Source organism: Tenrec ecaudatus, chromosome 3 (assembly GCF_050624435.1).
Source record: "Tenrec ecaudatus isolate mTenEca1 chromosome 3, mTenEca1.hap1, whole genome shotgun sequence".
Taxonomy (NCBI): domain Eukaryota; kingdom Metazoa; phylum Chordata; class Mammalia; order Afrosoricida; family Tenrecidae; genus Tenrec; species Tenrec ecaudatus.
In genome coordinates, this window is record NC_134532.1 from 220,837,738 (window position 1) to 220,857,251 (window position 19,514).

The 19,514-nt window shown below is 55.2% G+C and overlaps 1 protein-coding gene across 2 annotated transcripts in view; it reads left to right on the forward strand.

The window, feature by feature from the left end:
• The window catches only part of CRMP1 (collapsin response mediator protein 1), a 41,288-nt gene that overhangs the window by 11,768 nt on the left and 10,006 nt on the right, over positions 1 to 19,514 (forward strand). The window contains exons 5-11 of one of the 2 annotated variants that reach the window (XM_075545052.1): positions 4,603 to 4,624; positions 4,712 to 4,740; positions 4,870 to 4,958; positions 6,518 to 6,702; positions 9,844 to 10,008; positions 12,151 to 12,212; positions 17,570 to 17,650. In XM_075545052.1, coding sequence (XP_075401167.1) covers positions 4,603 to 4,624; positions 4,712 to 4,740; positions 4,870 to 4,958; positions 6,518 to 6,702; positions 9,844 to 10,008; positions 12,151 to 12,212; positions 17,570 to 17,650 — 633 coding nt within the window. The remainder of the gene's footprint in view (positions 1 to 4,602; positions 4,625 to 4,711; positions 4,741 to 4,869; positions 4,959 to 6,517; positions 6,703 to 9,843; positions 10,009 to 12,150; positions 12,213 to 17,569; positions 17,651 to 19,514) is intronic. The other variant, XM_075545051.1, reaches the window with a different exon arrangement.

Here is a 19,514-nt window from a genome sequence, read left to right on the forward strand (position 1 = left end):
CTGCTTGGTTTCTGGACTTGTGGATGGTTTCACCTGAAACCTGACGGTTTCACCCTGGTGTGAAAGCCCCAGCCCGGGGCCTGCTGAATGTCTGGATCTCATACTTCCCCTGACTGCTATGGGGACCTTCTCACCCTTCTGTCCATCTGCTGTCCCCTTCACCTTCAGCTCTGTACTCAGCACCACCACCCCCATGCCCCAAACATGCATGTGCCACGCCTCAGAGCAGGTGATGGTGAGGTGTGTGGACTGAGGGCCTGTGCTTGAGACAGCTGATGGAGACTTGGCAGTCAGTCTATGTCTCTTCTTCCACACACCGAGGAGCAGATGTGCAGACTGCTGCACAGGCATGGCCAAGGGGACCCAATGCAGGTTATCACTGCATGGATGCTGTGTGGGATGGGCTCAGAGGCTAGCACCCTCTCCTGGCTGTGTCCCTGTGTTCCCTCAGGAGTAGCAACTAGGGCCCCACCTGCTCCTTAAGGTGACCTAAGAAGGGAAAGTCCGAATGACATAGGACCTCGGTGTGAATGCCAAAAGCATGGACTTTGTGAAGGCAGAGGGCTCTGCACAGCCTCTCTCAGGAGGCCAGGCACGGTGGTGAGGAGCTGCAGGGACAGGCATCATCCCTCCTTCGCAGGCCTAGAAGCCTCGCAGTCCCCAGGGGCGTGATCCCCACTGCAGCTGCAGTTGTCATGGAAACAGGCCTGGAGTCCTGGGTACTGCCTGGATTTTTTATTCCCAGAGAAGGCTGCTGTGCCCACCTGCACCCACAAGTGGAAGACAATGTATGTAATTAGATGCTGTTCTAGGCTGCCTCTCTGCACTGGCAGGAAAGGGTGCTGGGGACAGTCCACCCTCCATGCACAGTAGGCACGTGGGCTGTACCTGCACATGAACAGGAGCTGCAGGACTGGATAGGGCACTTGCTGGTGCAGAAGTGGCCATAGGCCAGCAAGGGTCCTGGATGGGGGTGATGGCCCACAGGGAGCTAGAAAACTACTGAGGCTGTGTCCCTGCACCCCAAACGCCGACATCAGCAGTGTATCTGCTTTTGACTCAGTGATGCTGTGTAATAGGCAGCCCAACACCCATCTGCCCCACCCCCAAGAGGGCTCACCTTCCAGAACCAGATTGGCCAAAGTTCGATTATAATCCATAGGATTCCATCGTCTGGTGGCCAGAACTTTCTTCCCACCCTGTCCGAGTCTGGGAGCTCTGCTGAAGCCAGCCAGAGTGGGTGACCTCACTGGTACCTGAAACACGGAGGTCTGACTTCCAGCATCAGTCTGACCCGCGGCCAGTTCCGTGGGGGGTGGGGGTGGGATGTAGATGATACCTTTGTCGGCGAGGAGAGGACGAAAAGCAGGAAATGTGGGCTGGGTGAGGTCTGAGTGGACGACGTCGTGCAGTGACAGATGCGTGTGCAGTGACAGATGCGTCCGCATCACCGGCAGCAAAACTCCGCCCCGCGCAATCGGCGCCCTGTGAAGGGCGCCGACCGTGGGGCTTCAGCACCGCTAACAGCGGCCCAGCTCTCGGGAAACGTCAGGCGCCTGGTCTTTTCTGAACCGATGACAACTCCCGGAAGGAAGTGGGCGGGCTTGGCCGGTTCAGGACCGCGGACAGCGCACGGCCCCGTCCCTGCCATTCAGCACCGCAGACAGCGGCACGAGGCAGCCGGAGGAGCATGCAGGACCCGTCCCTCGGGTTCACAGTAAGGCTCTCACTGAAGGCGCTCCTTCTCCACTGCTTCTGCGTGCTTAAGTTTCTTTTTCTAACCCAGCTCTGATGTACCCCGCGGTCCCCCAGCTCTCTGCTGCTCAGCTGTTTGGGGTGATAATGGGGCCCCTCTGTCTCCTGAGATCCCCAGCCCCCTGTGGATCCCCTGCAGCTCTGGCCACATCTTCGTGAGAGAAAAGAAAGACCTTTGCACACCGCACAGTGGAAAAGCAGGCCCGCAGGAATGGCCAGTGCTTTTCTCTGACAGACACCAGTGCAGAAGACCTGGGCCCAGAGCCCCTGGGCCACAGAGGCTGGCTCTGTCATGGGGTGAGAACCCGTGTCTCGGCTTGGTTTGTCAGCAGAGCTCAATTTCCTCCTTGAAGTTTCCAGGAGAACAAAGTGGTCCTTGCCAGCACCCACCTTCCCCTCCCAGTAGGGTGGTGGGGATAATAATGAGTTTGGGGAGAAAGTCCTTGCCTGGCTGGCCTGTGACATTGGAGGAGAGGTACAGTGACAGGCCAACGCCAGGGCAAGCCCAGCACCAGGAGGGAGGCCACGTCGCCTGCCTCACACCCTGCTCTCCGCTGCAGTGGGGGAGGGTCTTGGAATGTTAAGAACAGGAGAAAGGGTTATCTGTCCCCTCCCTCCACCCTCTTCCCTATTCCATCATTCCATCCCAAGTTTCACTCTCCTCCCTTCCCCCACTGCCCTGCGTCCTGCCAACCCCACCACTTCTCCCTCTCGTTAGGCATTTGCTGCACACCATGTAAGATCCCTGGCTGGTCCTGGGAGATAAAGAGATGCACCTGGCAGGTGGGGCTCTCCTGGCCTGGAGATGTGCCTGAGGTGGGCGTTATGGCAGCAGGGACTGGCTGCCCCCAGTCTTTCCCTGGAGAGCAAGTTACCAGGGAAGGACTCCCTGCTGGTAGCCCTGACGACCTGCTTTTTCACTTTATCCCTTGTCTTTGAGGTTTCCTGGGAAGTGTCAAAGTGATTTACTGGCACCCTCTGTACCCTGCTCTGGCAGCCATGTGAGTCTGCCCTGAGGACAGAGTCCCCGCAGCAGCGGCTGGCCCCAAGGGTATGGGTTATATTAAGGTCCGTGGTACACATTGCAAACTCATGAGCATTTGTCTATGCTGAGAAGCCTGTGGTGACTGGAAGGGAGAGTGGGGTGTCTCCATGGAGGGCCACGCAGAGCTTGGTGACGTCTTTGTTGAGATGCTGCAATCCTTCCTGAGTGACCCCCCCCCAACATGTTGACCATTTGGGTTCACCTGCACCTAGGAAGAAAGGCCTGGTGGTCCACATCTGGAAAACCAGCCAGAGTGCAGTCCCTCTGACACAGTCGGGTCCTGGGGGCAGGGATTCCTTGGTGACAACCGTTCACCATCATCGTGGAGCCCACATGCCACTGGGGTCCCCTGACCTGCACCTGTGGCTCCTCCAGACCCCTGACATCCATGGGGACCCTAGTGTGCAAGGCACCTCCCATCCCCATGTCCCAACACACACCCTGTTCCAGCAGCTGGTTCCACCAGAGAGCCAGCTCCCTGGTGACTGGGGTGGAGCCTCCTCACAGCCCCCCACCCTACTTGCTGGGACCCAGCCCCCCTAAACATCCTGGAGTGGGAGCATTTTCTTCTCCCTAAAGGCACCCCCCACTTGCTGGGGTCCCCCCCCCTCATCTGCAGGCTGGGCATCCTGGCTGGGAGAACGGTTTCTCCCCATGACATCTGCCCTCCCATAAACAGTTTCCCTTATGTGCACAGAGTCAGTCCTGTGGGGCATTGCTGAGGGCAAAGCTGTGAGCACCTGCATCTTGTGGGCAGGAAGGGACCATAGTCTGTGGCTCCAGAGGCGTCACCCCCGCACAGCATGGCTCAAGGACACAGCCGAGTGGGCAGATGCCCCGAGAGTCAGGTGTTTGGTTTTCATGGGATTTGTAATGAGATGTGTTTTCTTCAACGTCTATACAGTCATTCTACTCGGAGTTTGCTACGGGTCACACACACACCCTCTGCCCTCAGAGCCATGGGCAGGGAGGGTACTACTATGTCCCTCTGAAATGGGTGGTGTTTGTCTTCATTGTTGAGAATGTGATCACCCCACCTACCAGGGACCAAAGCACTGCCAGGTCCATCCCTCTCCACCTGCCAGCTTGGCATGCGCTGGACATCAGGTCCCTAGGCTTTCGCAGGCAGGCCTTTCTCTCTCATCTGTTTTGGTCTGGGGCTTTGCTGAAATGTATCTCCTGTGGGTGACCCTGCTGGTGATGGACATGCGGGTGGCTCGGCTCCCAGCCTCACAGTGCCATGCAGCCACCATGCTCAGCACATGGGCAGGTGGGGAGGGGCCCAGGTACCCTCTGTCTTACAGCCCTTGCTTGGGCCCTTCCCTGAGGACACCCACCCTGCCCTGCCTGCTGCAGAAGGAAGTGTTGGCTCTCTCTGCCATTGTTCTTCGGTGTGCCCAAGGGCCAGGACATAGGGCCAGTGGGGTTTGTCAGTCACCAAGGTCTCTGAGTCACCCAAGCGCACAGGGCCTGTAAGTGGACAGGTCACTCACTGCCCAGCTGCTACTGTTGCTCTCACGTAGCAGTGGGGCCAGGGCTCAGGAAAGTGTGGTTGGGAGCAAGCCCTGACCATCTGTGGATATGATGGAGGAAAGCTCTCGGGAGCTGCAGGGATGGCCTTCCTCCTCCTCTCTCCTCTCCTCAGCCATCTCTGTGTGGAGCAGGGCCTTCAGAGAGCCCTGGTCTGCGCACGGCTAGCCTTGCCAACAGGGAGGGGGCCTGCAGAGAACAGGGAACCCGAGGGCGGGGGCACGCTGTGAGACCTGGCGCAGACAGACTTTCTGGCAGAGGCCTTGCTTGAGACCATCCAAAGAGCCCGGGGCAGCCAGTGGTCAGCTGACCTGCGGGTCAGTGTGGCTGCAAGAGGGAGAAGTGGCTTGTGACTCTCTCTGTGGAAGTCTTGTCAGTCAGAGGAAGTACTGCAGAGCCTGGCTGACAGGGTGTTCGAGGCTTGGGTCCTGGTATTCAGCTCAAACAAGGGAGTCTGAGAAGGGTGCAGATGCCTCACAATGAGGGGTAGGAATGACCCCTGCTGGGACCCAGGCCCTAACGCTCTCCTCCATTTCCAGAGCGACCAGCTGCTCATCAAGGGAGGCCGCGTCATCAATGACGACCAGTCCTTCTACGCAGACGTCCACCTGGAGGACGGGATCATCAAGTGGGTCACCATGGCGGTGTCCAGGGCAGCGGCTCTCGGTGGGGAGGGGGGTGAAACAACTCCCAGGGGGTGGTGTTTGGGGCAGTGGCTTGCAGGGGGGTGGTTCCCAGAGGGGCAGGTGGCCTGGGTTGTCAGGGGCCCCCACCAGGAGACAAGGGAGTGGGAGAACTGATGCCCATGGGCTCCTGCTCCCCGTCTGGTGGCCTGTCTGTGTGAGCAGCAGCCCCATCTGGTACCTGCAGTGCAGCCACTCAGCCAGCAGCTGGGGGGCGGGGGGAGGCTGGAGGGGGTGGTCCACCAGTCTCCCTGGAGAGAAAGGTCTTTATTTCTATGACTATTTCTCCTCGAAAAACCCATGGGGCAGTTCTGCTCTGTGTTGTCTCCAACCCATGGGGTCACTCTGAGCTGAAAGGAGTGTTTGGTAGACGTGGCCACAGGCACTCGATGAGAGTCAGAGTGGACGGTGCCTTGCCTTCGTCTGTCCCCCCCCCACCCACCGCAGTTCCTGGCTGGTGTTCACAGGTAGACCACCAGGGCTTTCTTCTGGGGTGCCTGTGGGCGACTTTAACCTCCACCCTTTGGACTGGCAGCCGAGCACATGACCTGGCACAGCTCTGGCCTCTATCTGCCCAGGACTGACAGACAGATGGGAGACAGGGGATGGACACTTGGGTTTCACTCACAGCTTTGGAGGGATGGGGATTCCTGCTGTTTCTCTGAGTTGGTCTATGAGACCCCTGACCCCCGAGTTGTCAGCTGGTGGGGGACATGTGCTCCTCCTCTCTGCTGTTGGTTCGGGGGGTGGAGCAAAGGGTCTGAGTGGGCGGGGACAGGCAGGAGGCCTTTGCTCACAGGACTGGATCATAAGGCCTCCAGTGAGGGTGTCCTCCCACTTCAGTGGACACAGGCCTCTCTGAACCCAGTGCAGGGCTCCCCTCTGCCCCCTGCCTCTGCCCTACCACATTCAGCAAGCAGCTCCTACACCATAGCCCTTGTCCCCACCCTGCAGGTCCCCCACTTGGGACACCCCCTCATCACCACCCCTGCCCTCCTGCTGTCAGCTTATACCTGACTCACTCTCCAGGGAGCCCCTGCCTGTGAGAGGCCCACCTCTCCTGTCCCCCGATCTTACACCATGGGAGGCCCACCCTTCATGACTCTTTCCCCCTCGGACCATAAGAGGCCACCCTCATGTCCCCAACCCCCAACTTTGTGGGGATCAGCCCTGTGTCCCCCAACCATGTGCTACTACCTGTCAACACCAGCATGGGAGCTCTAGTGTCTCCAACAAACCTTGCCCCCCTGCCCCCCACTGGATATGAGATGAGACCAGAGTGTCCATCATTAGGCAGTTGAGGTCGTGAGCCCATCTCCTACCAGAGACTCTGGTCTTAACCAAACCAGACAGGGCTGGAGGCAGAGCAGGGCATGGGGTTAAGGGAGTGAGAGAGGTGTCCCCCAAAGGCAGCTTATAACTCAACTCTTGCTTGGACTGTGAAAAAGCAACTCCCACCCCATCTACTAGGTGACTCGTGGCCATCTCTGTTGTTTGATTCCAGACAAATCGGGGAGAATTTGGTTGTTCCTGGTGGCGTGAAGATCATCGAGGCCAATGGACGGATGGTCATCCCTGGAGGCATTGATGTCAATACCTACCTGCAGAAGCCCTCGCAGGGCATGACTGCTGTCGACGACTTCTTCCAGGGCACCCGGGCAGCCCTAGCGGGTGGGACCACCATGATCAGTGAGTCGTTTGCCCTCCCCCCTGCCCTAGAGTGCGGGCACCAGTGTCCTCACTGTCGCCAGCACCATGCTCCACATAGCAGGCACTTTGCCAGGCCTCAGTCAGTGCAGTTCCAACTGCGAGTATGTGCGTATGGTGCGCGAGGAGGTGGCATCGGCGGTGTGGACATTTGGCGTCTGACATACTTTGATGCATATTGAAATTAAGTAACGGCCGTGTCCTGGACATGATTGCTCAGGGTACATTGGAAGCCAGCATTTGAGCTTTCCAAGACTGTTGGACACCCCAAAGAAAAGTGTAAAGATGAATTGGTACATGTGAACTAGGGTGTTGGTGGAGACTCTTGAAAGTGCTGTGGGCTGGCAGAAGAACAAACACATCTATAGTCAGAGTGCTTCTGAGAAGCACGCCGGATGGTGGGACTTCATCTTGTGCACTTCAGATGTGTTGTCAGGAGAGACCTGTGCGTGGAAGGGTCGTCGTGCTCTGTAAAGTGGAAAATCAGTCCCCAAGAGGAAGACCGTCAGGACGATGGATTGCCCCTTGGAGTCAACATCAGGCTCAGACAGAACAGAGCTTGTGAGGACGGCACAGGACAGGGCGGTGTTTCTTTCCATTGTGCATAGGGTTGCTGTGAGCGGAACCGTGGGGGGGGGGGGGGCTGCACAGCTGTATGTGTGGCAGAACAAATCCTGCCTGCTCACCATGGGCAGGACCACGTCCATTGGGGAAGCCAGTCCACCTTAACAAGCCCTCTCTGCTTGATGTCTCTGTGTCACCAGTCTCACGTCCTTCTCTAGAGAGGGGGCATCTGGTTGTATTTCTTCTAAGAGCTTCTTCAGAGCATCCTGGCTCTGTTCCCCCAGGATGGATCTGATGCCCTCAGGGGTGACCTGCAGCTGTAGTCTCTGACCTTCATCAGCAAGTGCTTCCTCTGGGGCGAGCAAGCAGTGTCATCTGCATATAAGAAGATAGTCAGGAGACACCGCCACCACCCCAGTCAGTCCTGAGTCAGTTCTTCTTGAACTACTTGCAGCACATACAGCTTCAATAAGTAAGGTGAAAGGTTACAGGCCATGCCATTCCCCCTTATTCTGTCTGGACCACTGCCTCACGGTCCATGCACAGGTTCTGATGAGCACGATTAAGGGTTCTGGGTTCCCATTCTTTGCAATGGTTTCCATAATTGGTGATGATCACATCTTCAGCTGCTTTTGCCAAGTCCATACAACACAGCTAAGCACCTTCTGCTGATCTCTGCTTCGGTCAAGATACATTTGGCATCAGCCATGATATTCCTTGTTCAGTACCTTCTGAATTGGACTTGAACTTCTAGAAGGCCCTCGTTGATGTAAAACTGCAATCCTCTTGGAATGATTTTCAGCACAATGCTCCCAGCGTGTGATCGCGGTCAGCACTTTCAACAGTCCGTCTGACACCTTCGTTTGGACTGGGTCTGAGTCAGAACCCCTCCCGGTCCATTGGCCAGGCTGTCGACTTCCCTCATCTCAGCACAGACCGATGAGCAACTGTGGGGCCGGGGGGGGGGGGGGAGATGGGGGGCTTGTTCGCTGGAACATCGCCATGGGAAGTCATCATGTGATGGCTTGACTTTCACCAAAGTTCTCCAAAGCCCGACCTTCCTCGGCCAGGGCCAGCGGCTCTTGATTACATGCTGTCTCTACATGTTGAACACAGGCTGTGTGTTCCTGTCACCTTCTCCAGATGCCTGCTGCCACGGCTCCTTACTCACTTATCGCCCATTGAGTCCTCTGGCACCCTGAGTCCGCCTTGACTTTTTCTCTGGTTCTGGAACTGTGAACAGTGACAACTGCCTCCTGCTCCGCCCGCCACCCCCCCACCCCGAATTCAAGGTCTTTGCACATTCCATTATAATACAAGAAAATCAAAAAGTTTGTAGAAAAAATCGAACTAATGGAATCTTTCCACTCTTTTTGAAGCTTTTGGAAAAAACTTCCAAGCTTTTTGAAGCCCGCTCTCTTCGTTAACTTGAGCCCCGCTTATTTCCCCACGAACCTTCTGCTCCAGGCTTTGCTCATCAGTTTGTCTGCCTGCCCTAGACCAGCGGTTCTCAGCCTTCCTCAGGCCGCGACCCTTTAATACAGCTCCACAGATTGAGAATGGCTGCATGTAAGAGCGGGCTTCAGAGTATTTGTAACTTCCATTCTGGGGTTTTCCTTTCTCCTGGCTTTAGTGACCTCTTGCTTTCTTCACGTGTAATGTCCTTGTAGTAGCTCACGATGCTGGTCTTTGTCCATTACTGCCTGGCCTACTGTGAGCACAGACTCTAAATCCCAGTGGGATGGGCTCGGGGCTGGGCATTTGCTTTGATTGGCGTCGCTTCAGCTCCAGCTTCCACATGAGCCCTGCCTCTCAGGTGGCAGAGGCGACCCCTTTCCCCGGCGCACAGAGAAACAGGGCGGTGTTGAGAGAGACTTGTAAAGCCAAACAAAGCTTAAGATAGGTGGTGCCCTCTTTGATATGGTTTATATTTGTCATTTTAATTTAAAAATGTAGGGTGAAGGAAACACTTCGGTCTTTGGGGCCCGTTTCATCTTGGCAGAGAAGGTGGCATGGGGTGGTGGTGATGATTCATCAGGAATCTCCTCCCGCCCCTGACTAGACTAGTGGGGGGATCCTGGGCAGTTCCTCCCTGCCTGGGCCTCAGTGTTTCCTGTGCAAACAGAGGGTTGGATGCACACTTCCTGGGTGGCTGTGACGATTAAAGGAGGTGGGTTACATGGGCCCCTTCTGTGCATATTTGGCAGACAGTAGCATTCCATGGCAGCAATGGCGATGGTGGTGACAATGGTGCTGTTGTGATGGCAGTCGTGATGTCTTTGCTGGTGGCAGTGGTCACGTGAGAGCAATGGCGGTGGTCTTGGCATTGGTGGCAGAAGTCCTGGTGAGGATGATGGTGATGGTATGCTCTTCATCATGGACATGGCCTCTGTGGTGGTTTGATGCTGACAGAGGTGGTGGTGGGCTAATGGTGGCAAGGAGAATGGCGATGACAACACCGGTGGTGGTAAGGAGACCATACTTTGTGAGCCCAGAAGACCACTCAACGCGTGTTGGATTCCAGCAGCTTGGAGCATAACGCGTGTTTCTCTGCCTCAGTTGACCATGTTGTCCCTGAGCCTGGGTCCAGCCTGCTGGCCTCCTTTGAGAAGTGGCATGAGGCAGCGGACACCAAGTCCTGCTGTGACTACTCGCTGCACGTGGACATCACCAGCTGGCACGATGGCATTCAGGAGGAGCTGGAGGTGCTGGTGCAGGACAAAGGTCAGTGGAAGGGCGTGAGGGGGTGGTGTCTGCAACCCCTGTCATCTGGGGCCCCGGTGGGAGCGCTTACACAGTCCCTTAAGCTTGCCTGTTTTCAGAGGACTGTGGATACACCCCACCCTATGTATGTGTGTGTGTGGGGGGGGGGAGGGTCTACCCACATGTGCCTCAGCCCTTCACAAATACCCTAACTGGAACCATACCATAACCCTCGTGTGCCTCAGCCCCTCCGTGGTTGCCCTCATCCTAACCCTAACCTGAACCCTAACTCTAACTTGAACCCTAACCCTAATCCTATGTAGGGAGCCTACCCTCACCAGTCGTCTGCCGTTCCTTCGGAGGTTGCCCTAACTGTAATGCTAACCGACAGAAGGAGGCCTGGCCTGGCCTCCCTGGCCAGGCACTTCAGGCCCTACCTGACCTATCCTCACATCTTCCTTTGGCTCACCTGTCACTCCTAACAGAAACTCACCCTGTGTGCCTGTCACCTTGGGTGCCACCCCTTCAGGCCTGCTCCCCGTTGGAGCCTTTACGCACACTGCCTCCTCCCCAAGACATGCCTTTCCCCTTCCCACCTGCCCAACGACTGCAGTGGTTCTTGGATTTGGGGCCTGTCTCTCTGCCTGGCTCTGCCACTGAGCTCATCCAGGGAAGGGGTATCAGAATTCAAGGTGCCAGCTTTGGGGGAGGGACTGCTCTCTCTTCCTAATCCTGGAGAAGAGCCCCATCCCTTTCAGCCTCTCTTCCTGGACTCCTGGTGTCAGGACTCCGATCTTCCCCCTCTCTGCTGGTGCTTGTATGTCTGCTCTTTTACATCTCAAAAGAGATTGACTTAGAATCCACCCCACACTGCCCTGCCTCCTTAACACTCCAGGGGAAGCCCAGTCCAAGTGGCATTGCGAACACAGGTTAGCATCGGGCTGACCACGAGCCCCAGGAGAACAATTGTGAGGATGGCACAGGACCGGGCAGGGCATCCTTCTGTTGTGCACAGAGTCCCTAAGGATCAGAGCTGACTCGATGGTGCCCACAGCAGCAACGAGCCACGGGTGTCCCTGTGTCTTCAAAGACTTGTAAGGCGCACACACAGCACCGGGAGAGGGGCTGTGCAGGGCACAGAGCCTAAAGCGTTTCTTCTCTGCTTGCCTGCTCTGCATAACTTCACACACACACACCGGGTCACCTTCAGCGAGTGTCCTTCTCTTGTCATCTCATGCCCAATTGGCAACCCTGGGTCTCTTTTTGTTTTGAAACATGTCCATCCTTCTAAACCAAGATGGGACAACTCCCCCCAAACTTCTGTGGGTTCCTAGAGTCCACACTGTAAACTGTTTGAAGAACAGGAGTCTTCCCGCTTTGGGCGGCCGTTGGTGTGCTGTGGGACAATGCTTTCAGCCCTGTGGTTGGGGGGGCAGACTAGGAGGAGTCCCTTATTGGCCCTACAGACACACCCCTTAGGAACCCGAACCCTGAGGACCTTTGAGGACACAGAGGGAAGGAAACTGCTTGGCGTTCCAGTCTGTGGACCGACATCATCATCGTTGTAGGGGCCACCCCGTTGGTTCCGACTCACAGCCCCTCAGGAAGAACAGGATAAACACCCCCGGGTCCTGTGCCAGCCTCTCCACTATTCTTATGTCTAAGCCCACGGTGCAGCCACTGTGTCCGCCCCGCCTGCAGATGGAACCCTTCTCCCTCCCTCTCATACGCCTCATGCTTGGCCACAGGAAGCCATGTCTCTGATCCTGTGTGGTGACCACGTAGTCCCGTCCATGTCCTCTGGGGTGTCTGTGTTCTGATTGGTTTTCTACGTGGGGATCACCCCTCTCCCGGCCTCCATGATATTCCTGGTGACGGCGCCCGCTGTCCTTTCCTCTGTCCACATCCATGCCCCTCCACTGTCCCTCCTTGCCTGGACCATCCCTTTTTTTCTCTCCCCCCCCCCGCCCCATCTCTGGCTCCTCCTCTTCTTGCTTCATCTGCAGTATGACCTTCCTCTGACCAGATCGCGTGCAGATGGACCTGGGACCTCCACCTTGAGCTCAGGGGTTTCCTGGCTTCTCCAGGCTGTGGTCATCACCTGGCTGTCGTCATTGTTTTACTGGAAATACATATTTCTATTCTCTTTTTATTTTAAAACAGGCATCAATTCCTTCCAAGTCTACATGGCCTACAAGGACCTCTACCAAATGTCTGATAGCCAGGTACGGCCATCACCTCTCTCACCACTGGGCAGGCGGGCCGGGCGGGGAGGGTTCTGGGCTCCTGCCTGGCTGTACACTCAATAGCTGGATGGCTTCAGCAGCCATTCTCCTCCCTGGGGCTCCACTTCTGAAACTAAAATGGTAGAGAGAAGACCCTTCACATGGCAGAGCCCCAAACTGGCTTCCCCGGAGCCACCTGGGCACTCCCTACAGGGCAGCCTTAGAGCCCGTCCATTAGAGGCTATGGTGGCTCCTCAGGGGCCTCCTCCTCTGAGGCCATGGTCTGCTGAGACCGTGGCTCCAGTGGGTCACGGGCCCAAAGCTGTTTCCTTAGATCCGACAACAATGCCAACCCAGCATGCTGGACACGGGCACTCTTCCTCAGTCTTCCTACATACAGATGAGTGATAATGTCCATTCCTGTGTGCTCTGTCCATCCAACCATAGATGTGTGACCATGGCATCCATACCTGCATGCACACGTGTGACAGTCCTTCTACATGGACATGTGACAGTCCATCCACATGTACACGTGTGAGTCCATCCACACCTACACATATGATAATGTCCATCCACATTACGTGTGGTAATGTCCATCCACATCTACACAGGTGCACATGTGATCATGTCCATCCACACCTACACATGTGATAGTCCACCCACACATCCACATGTGATCATCGGACTTGTGGTCATGTCCTATCACACCTCCCCACAGACAGTGAAGAAGGACCCAGCTGCCCATCAGAGGAAGGAGCCGCTGCAAAGCTTATGAACGGCTGAGGTGCTGTCAGACACCGGAGGCCTAGGGAAAGGTAGCAGAAATGGTGCTGGAGGGTGGGTGACCCCTCAGGTCCGAGACTCTCAAAGTGTGACAGGGAGAGCTGGTTTCTCAGAGTGGAGCCGGCCCTGGTGACTGAATGGAGCCAGCCTTTGGGACCTTCTTCGATTGGTGGGCAAACTCAAAATGAGAAGATACAATAACCGGGACTTGGGATATCTGGGTCCAGAAAAATCGGAAATCACCCACGATGAAATAGAATGTGTAAAGATTGATATCTTAGACATCAGTGAGCGGAAGTGGACTCACATGGACTACTTTGAATCAGAGAATCGTATGATTGACTATGCCTGGAATACACAGTCGAGAGGAATGGCGTGGCACTCACTGTCAAACAGGACACTGCAAAAATCCATCGGGAAGCACAGTGCTGCCGGCGATTGGATCGCATCTCTCTGCCTCCAAGGAATCCAATCAGTGCAGCCATTATTCACATGTATGCACAAGCCACCCAGACTGGTGATGAAAGTTGGGGAGGCAGGGGGAGCCCCTAACATTTGAATGGGTCCTCAGGAGAGAGTTGGCAATTGTGGAAAATATTAGAGACAGACAGACATAGATGTCCAGGGGCTCCTTGTCCCATGCCAGGACGAAGAGTGAATGTGTTTTCCAATGCGTATACGTAACAAGGCTCGTAAGGCATGTGTGTCAGTCACACAGCAACATATTACATAGTCAATGGGTGATATCATAAGGGGGTAACATAATAAACTAGCAGTGAGGTGAGTCATCATCTCAACCTAGTGCTAGTTGACCTCAAACGTCCCTGAGCCTCCCCAGAGGGTTGCTACTGTGTACGGTGGTCTGGCCTTAGAACCTGATTGTTCTTATCTACAGATAACCTTCAGGCACAGGGAATAGCTAGATGCAAGTATGAGACATCTTTTATGGGAGCTCCTTTATGACAGTTCCTTTATGGGGGGTTATTGGAGGGACTGTGTTCAGTCGTGAGAATGTGTACTAAGATTTACTTATAGCTCATTGCCGTGAGGGTTTTCCCCCACCAGAGTTGCCTTTCCAGACCCATAATGATGAGCATGGGTGATTTAGCTGCATGACAGTCTCATCCAGGCCCTCCATGTACCACAATGAAGAAGTGAAGAACTCTACCAATGACTTCAGTCAGAAATTGATCACACATGCAATCAAGATTCATTGATAATTACTGTGATTGGAATGCAAAAACTGGAAACAAAGACAGGAATAGTTGTTGAAACATATGACCTTGGTGATAGAGATGAAACTGGAGATAGCATGGTAGGATTTTGCAAAACCAACAACTTATTCAGAGAAAATACCTTTTTCAACCACATGAAAGGCAGCAATACACATGGACTTCCCTAGACGGAATCTACAGACATCAAATTGACTGCATCTGTGGGGATAGAAGATGGAGAAGCTTGAAATCAGCAACTAAAACCAGACCAAGGGCCAACTGAGGAACAGACCACCGATTGCTCATGTGTAAGTTCAGGGTAAAGCTGAAGAAAATGAGAACAAGTCGATGAGAGCCCAAATATGACCTAGATAGATCTCACCTGAATTTAGAGGACATCGAGACAACAGATTTGACTCACTGAACACTGCTGACAGGAGACCTGATGAGCTGTGGTAGGACTTCAAGACCAACCTTCCTGAAGAAAGCAATAGGTCATTCACAAGGTGGGAAAGAAAGAAAAGTTCAAAGTGGGTGTCAGAAGAGACACTGAAGCTTGTTTAAATTGTGGAGTCGCTAAAGTAAACGAAGGAATGACAGAGTTAGAGTTGGAATGAAGATTGCAGAGGGCAGCTGAAGAAACAAAGTCTGCCAACACCTAGAATTTGGAAACCAAAAGGAACGAATGCCCTCAGTATGTCTGAAACCAAAACTCAACAGAAGGGTCCGAGCTTTGAGCTACAGTCTTGAAATTCTAAGAGCAGACTCTTGAATGATGCAGGGAGCATCAAAAGAGGGTGAAAAGACTGCACAGTCTCTGTCCCCAAAAGAACTCGTGGACAGTCCACCATTTCAGGGAGTAGCCTATGAGCAAGAACCAAGGGTGCAGAAGGAAGTTCAAGTCACCCTGAAAGAAGTAGCCAAAAGCAAGGCTCCAGGCATTGGTTGGGAGACCTGGGGACATGTTTCAACAAGCCAACAAAGCACTGGAGGGACGCACTCGTCTGTGCCAGGAAATTTGGAAGACAGCTACTTGGCCGACTGACTGGCAGAGATCCGTAGTTCTGCCCATTCCAAAGAAAGGTGACCCATCAAAAATGGCCCAACTGTAGATCAATCCCCCCGATATCACCTGCCAGTAAAATTTTGCTGAAGATCATCCAACAAGAGTTGCAGCAGTATGTTGACTGGGAGCTTCCAGAGGTTCAGGTGGGATTCAGAAGAGGACATGGAACAAGGGATGACAGTGCTGATGTCAGAGGGATCTTGGCTGAAAGTAGAAAATACCAGAGGCTGTTTGCCTGTGTTTTGTTGACTACGCTAAAGCATTCAACTGGGGATCCTAAAAAACGTAAAACCAGGAAAGGTTGCCACAGGGTGGTATCGTCTCACCATTCTTACTTACTCTGTACTCGGTCACCAGAGAAGCTGGCTTATATGAAGAAGAGCGTGGCATCGGAATTGGAGGAAGGCTTATTAATATTTGTGTTATGCAGATAACACAACCTTGCTTGCTGAAACTGAGGAGAACTTGAAGCACTTGCTGATGAAGATCAAGGATTGCAGCCTTCGGTGTGGGTTACAACTCAAGGTAAGGAAGATAAAAATCCTCACCCATGGACTAATAGATAAACTCATAATGAATGGAAAAAACAAAGTTGAGCATGTTGTCTTGCTTAGATCCCCAATCAATGTTCATGGAAGTAGCAGCCAGGAGATCGAGTGATGTGTTGCATTAGACAAATCTGCTATCCAAGACCTCTTTAGAGTGTTGAAAAGCAGGGCGATTACTTCAGCACCAGGCGTGCCTCGCCCAGGCCATGGTATTGTCGGTTGCCTCGTGTACATGCTAACGTTGGACATTTAGGAAGGAAGACCAAAGGAGAACAGCAGCACGCCAAGGCCGGCTCTGGTGAAGAAGACTGAAAGTACTGTGGACTGCCAAGAGCACACTGTTCACACGGAACTTGTATGTGGATCAAGAGGCAGTTGTGCAAACAGAACAAAAGAATATGACAAACAAATCTTTATTGGAAGAAGTAAAGCCAGAATGCTCCTTAGAAGCCAGTATGGTGGGACTTCGTCTTCCATACTTTGGACATGCTGTCCAGAGAGACCAGTCCCTGGAGAGGAACATCGCGCTGGGAAAGTGGAGTCCAAAGGTAGAGAGAGAAAGAGGACAGCCTGGACGAGACGGATGGACACAGTGGCTGCAAAGATGGTCTCAGACACGGGCACTGGAGTCAGGGACCAGGCAGTGTTTCCTTCTGTTGTGCACGGGGTCCCTGTGGCTGGGAACTGACTCAGCTCCTAACAGCACAGCAACACCTCCACCGTCCTTTATCCATCTAGGGACGTGTGAGGATGGCCATCCACAGCTGCCTCCATCACACCCTGCTTAGATACACGTGATCATGTCCACCCACACCTTCCACAGATGTCTGGTAGTGCCCATCCACACCTCTCCCTAAGGAGCTCAGGAGACATACGCTTGGGACTGCTGGCTACTCATTCATTGGTCAGTCAGTGTCTGGGAGAGAAAGATGAGGCTCTCTGCCCCCGTACAGGTTGGTAGCCGGGGGAACCCCTGGGGGAAGCTCTGCTTTGTCCCATGGGCTGTTGTGGGTCAGGACCATCTTGGTAGCAGTGGCTGTGTCATGTGGTGGTTGTTTGCTCCATCCACACCCACCCTGCAGCACTGTTGGCTAAGGGACGGAAAGGTGAGAAAAGGGAGTGTCCGCTTTGGGTTATTACCTGTCAGGCAGCTGCTTCTCTTATACCTGGGGTGCCTGGCTTTGTTCGGTCCTTATTAAGCAGTGGACATTGTTGTGGGTGGCATGAGGGCTGGACCAGGTCTCCCAGCCACGACTGTGGCTGCACAGCCTCCCACAGGAGGAGGGAGCAGAATACCTGGAGGCTGACAGCAGGCTCCTTGGGGGAGGGGGCACCAGTGGCGTGGGCTGCTCACGCCGACGCACTCCTCCCTGGGCAGCCGTCATCCCCACCAATCACCGAGGACATCACAAGGGCTGACATGTCTGGATGGGCACAGCTCCGTGCGTGAGGTTAGTCACAGGACCAGCTCCAGGTTGCCATTGGCAGCTGTGGGCATGTGAAGGGGCAAAGGCCAGGTGGGGGCAGCCCAAGAGTGGGCAGGAAGCTGTGGGTGCTCTCCACCCTGGGCTCTGGGACCTTCAGGTGTTCAGGTCAAAGTCTCTTCTAGGCTGTCCCAGATGTTGGGCTGCACTGCTTGTGGTATCTCAGCAGGAGGGTGGGTGGAGAGCGGGCCTTGGGGTTCTGGGCTGGGGCTTCACGCAACATGTACTTTCCCTCCCTCCTGATGCGCGTGCCCTTCCTCAGCTCTATGAAGCCTTCACCTTCCTGAAGGGGCTGGGAGCTGTGATCCTGGTCCACGCGGAAAATGGGGACTTGATTGCTCAGGTGAGTGTGGACCTCGGGTGGGGCAGGGTAGCCAGCGATCAGGCAGGGAAGACTCATGCCCATCTCAGTCTTACCAGGGAAGCCACCAAATCTGCACAGGGTGCCGAGGGGCCTCAGCAGCAGGTGTGCTTTGGGGATGGACCCATGCCTGAGCACATGCCAGCCCAGCATGTCAGAGGGCTTGTGGTGGCCAAGCCAGCGCACAGTGGCGTCCCATCTTGGACTCGCAGTTCCTGGTCTGAGAGGACAGGGTGAGAAGTCCCAGGCTCTGGCCCCTCCCAGGCCAAGGGGCTGATCCCACCTCCTCTGAGCCTGGAAAGCATTTTCTATACAGTCCTCCGAATTCCTCCTGCCTCCACACACACTCGGAGTGCTGGTGATTGTGGGCAGCACTCGTTCCTGGTTCTGATGACGGCCCGGAGCACAACGTCTCGTGGTCTCTGTGGGCCTCACGCAGGCATCCCTGGCGAAGAGGAGGTGTCACTGGGCGCCGGGGCCCCTATCCTCTTCTGTGAACCCTCCATGATGACTTCCGGGACCTGTGCTGAGGGCTGGGCTGCTGCCCAAGGACCTGAGTTCTGAGCACACGACAACTTACTACAGAGCCACTTCTGTCCCTGTGAGCAAGAGCGTGGGGTGCAGGGCCCATAGTGCGTGGCCTCAGAAGTGAGCGCGTCTTCAGAAACAAGTACCAGGACCACCAGACCAGGGTAGAACACGCCACATACATTAGCACTAAGATCAGGAGAGAGGACACCATAGACTTGGAACCAGGAGAGAGGACGCCACAGACGTGGAACCAGGGGGCAGGTGTGGGACCACCACAGTCAGGAGAGAGGACTCCACAGACTGAGGACCAGAGGGTGGGTGTGGGACACCACCCCACCTCAGCTTTGTGGGCTCTGAACTCCCTAGGGCTGCGCTGTGTGAGGTCCAGGGCCCCCCCTTGCTGTGTGCTCTGTCCTCCTGCTGGGTGCTTCTCGTGGCCACCCTTGGGTGTGTGGATACATGTATATGGCGGCACTGTTTGGTGTGGAGCCTCCCTGGGCAGGCGCTCAGTCATGTGTTGCATTGTTTGTCCACAGTTCTGTGGGTGTGGCCCAGTTGCTAGCAGAAGGCCCAGTGGCATAGTGGGGTCTGCTGGGTGCCAACCTCAAGGTCAGCGGTTTGAGTCCAGCAGCCACTCCTTGGGGAAAAGGAGGAGGCCTTCTGCTCCCAGAAGGAGTTGCAGTTTTTGGAACCCTCAGGGGCGGTCCACCCTGGCCTGCCCTGTGAGTGGGTGGATGTCTGTCTGCAGCAGCTGGGTGGGAACCCGCACAACCTGAGCGCCCTGCATGTCACTGCGGAGCGCCGAGCCCAGGACTCCAGAAATAGGTCCCCAGACCTTTTCTCCGAGGGCCTGGGCAGGCGGGAACAGCCAGCCCTCCAGTCACAGCCAGCCCTGGGCCTTGAGCACCCGCAGTTCTGCTGGCTCTGGGGGTGCGCACGACCCACTGCAGAGGCCGCCACAGAGCCACACTTCCTGGCCCGCTCTGAACTCCCCCTCCCGCTCCCCTTCAGTTTCACTGTCTCAGCCCAGGTGGCCATGGCCTTCAAAGGGAGGGAGGCAGGAGAGCACTCTGATCCACCTGCTACTGCTGGGCCCCCACTGCCTCCCCTGCATTCTGAAGGCAGTTGCTCCGGGCTGTCACCTGGAGCAGAAGCCCTGTCCTCCGGTTCTCAGAACCTGCCCTCCCGCTGTGGAGTCTGCCCTCCTGTAAACAGCAGCCTCCCTGGCACTGGTCAGCCTGCAACTTTCTGCCTGTCATGAGACCCCACGCACCAGGTTTCCACACGGTAGTGCCTCCTGCACCCCGGGCACGGG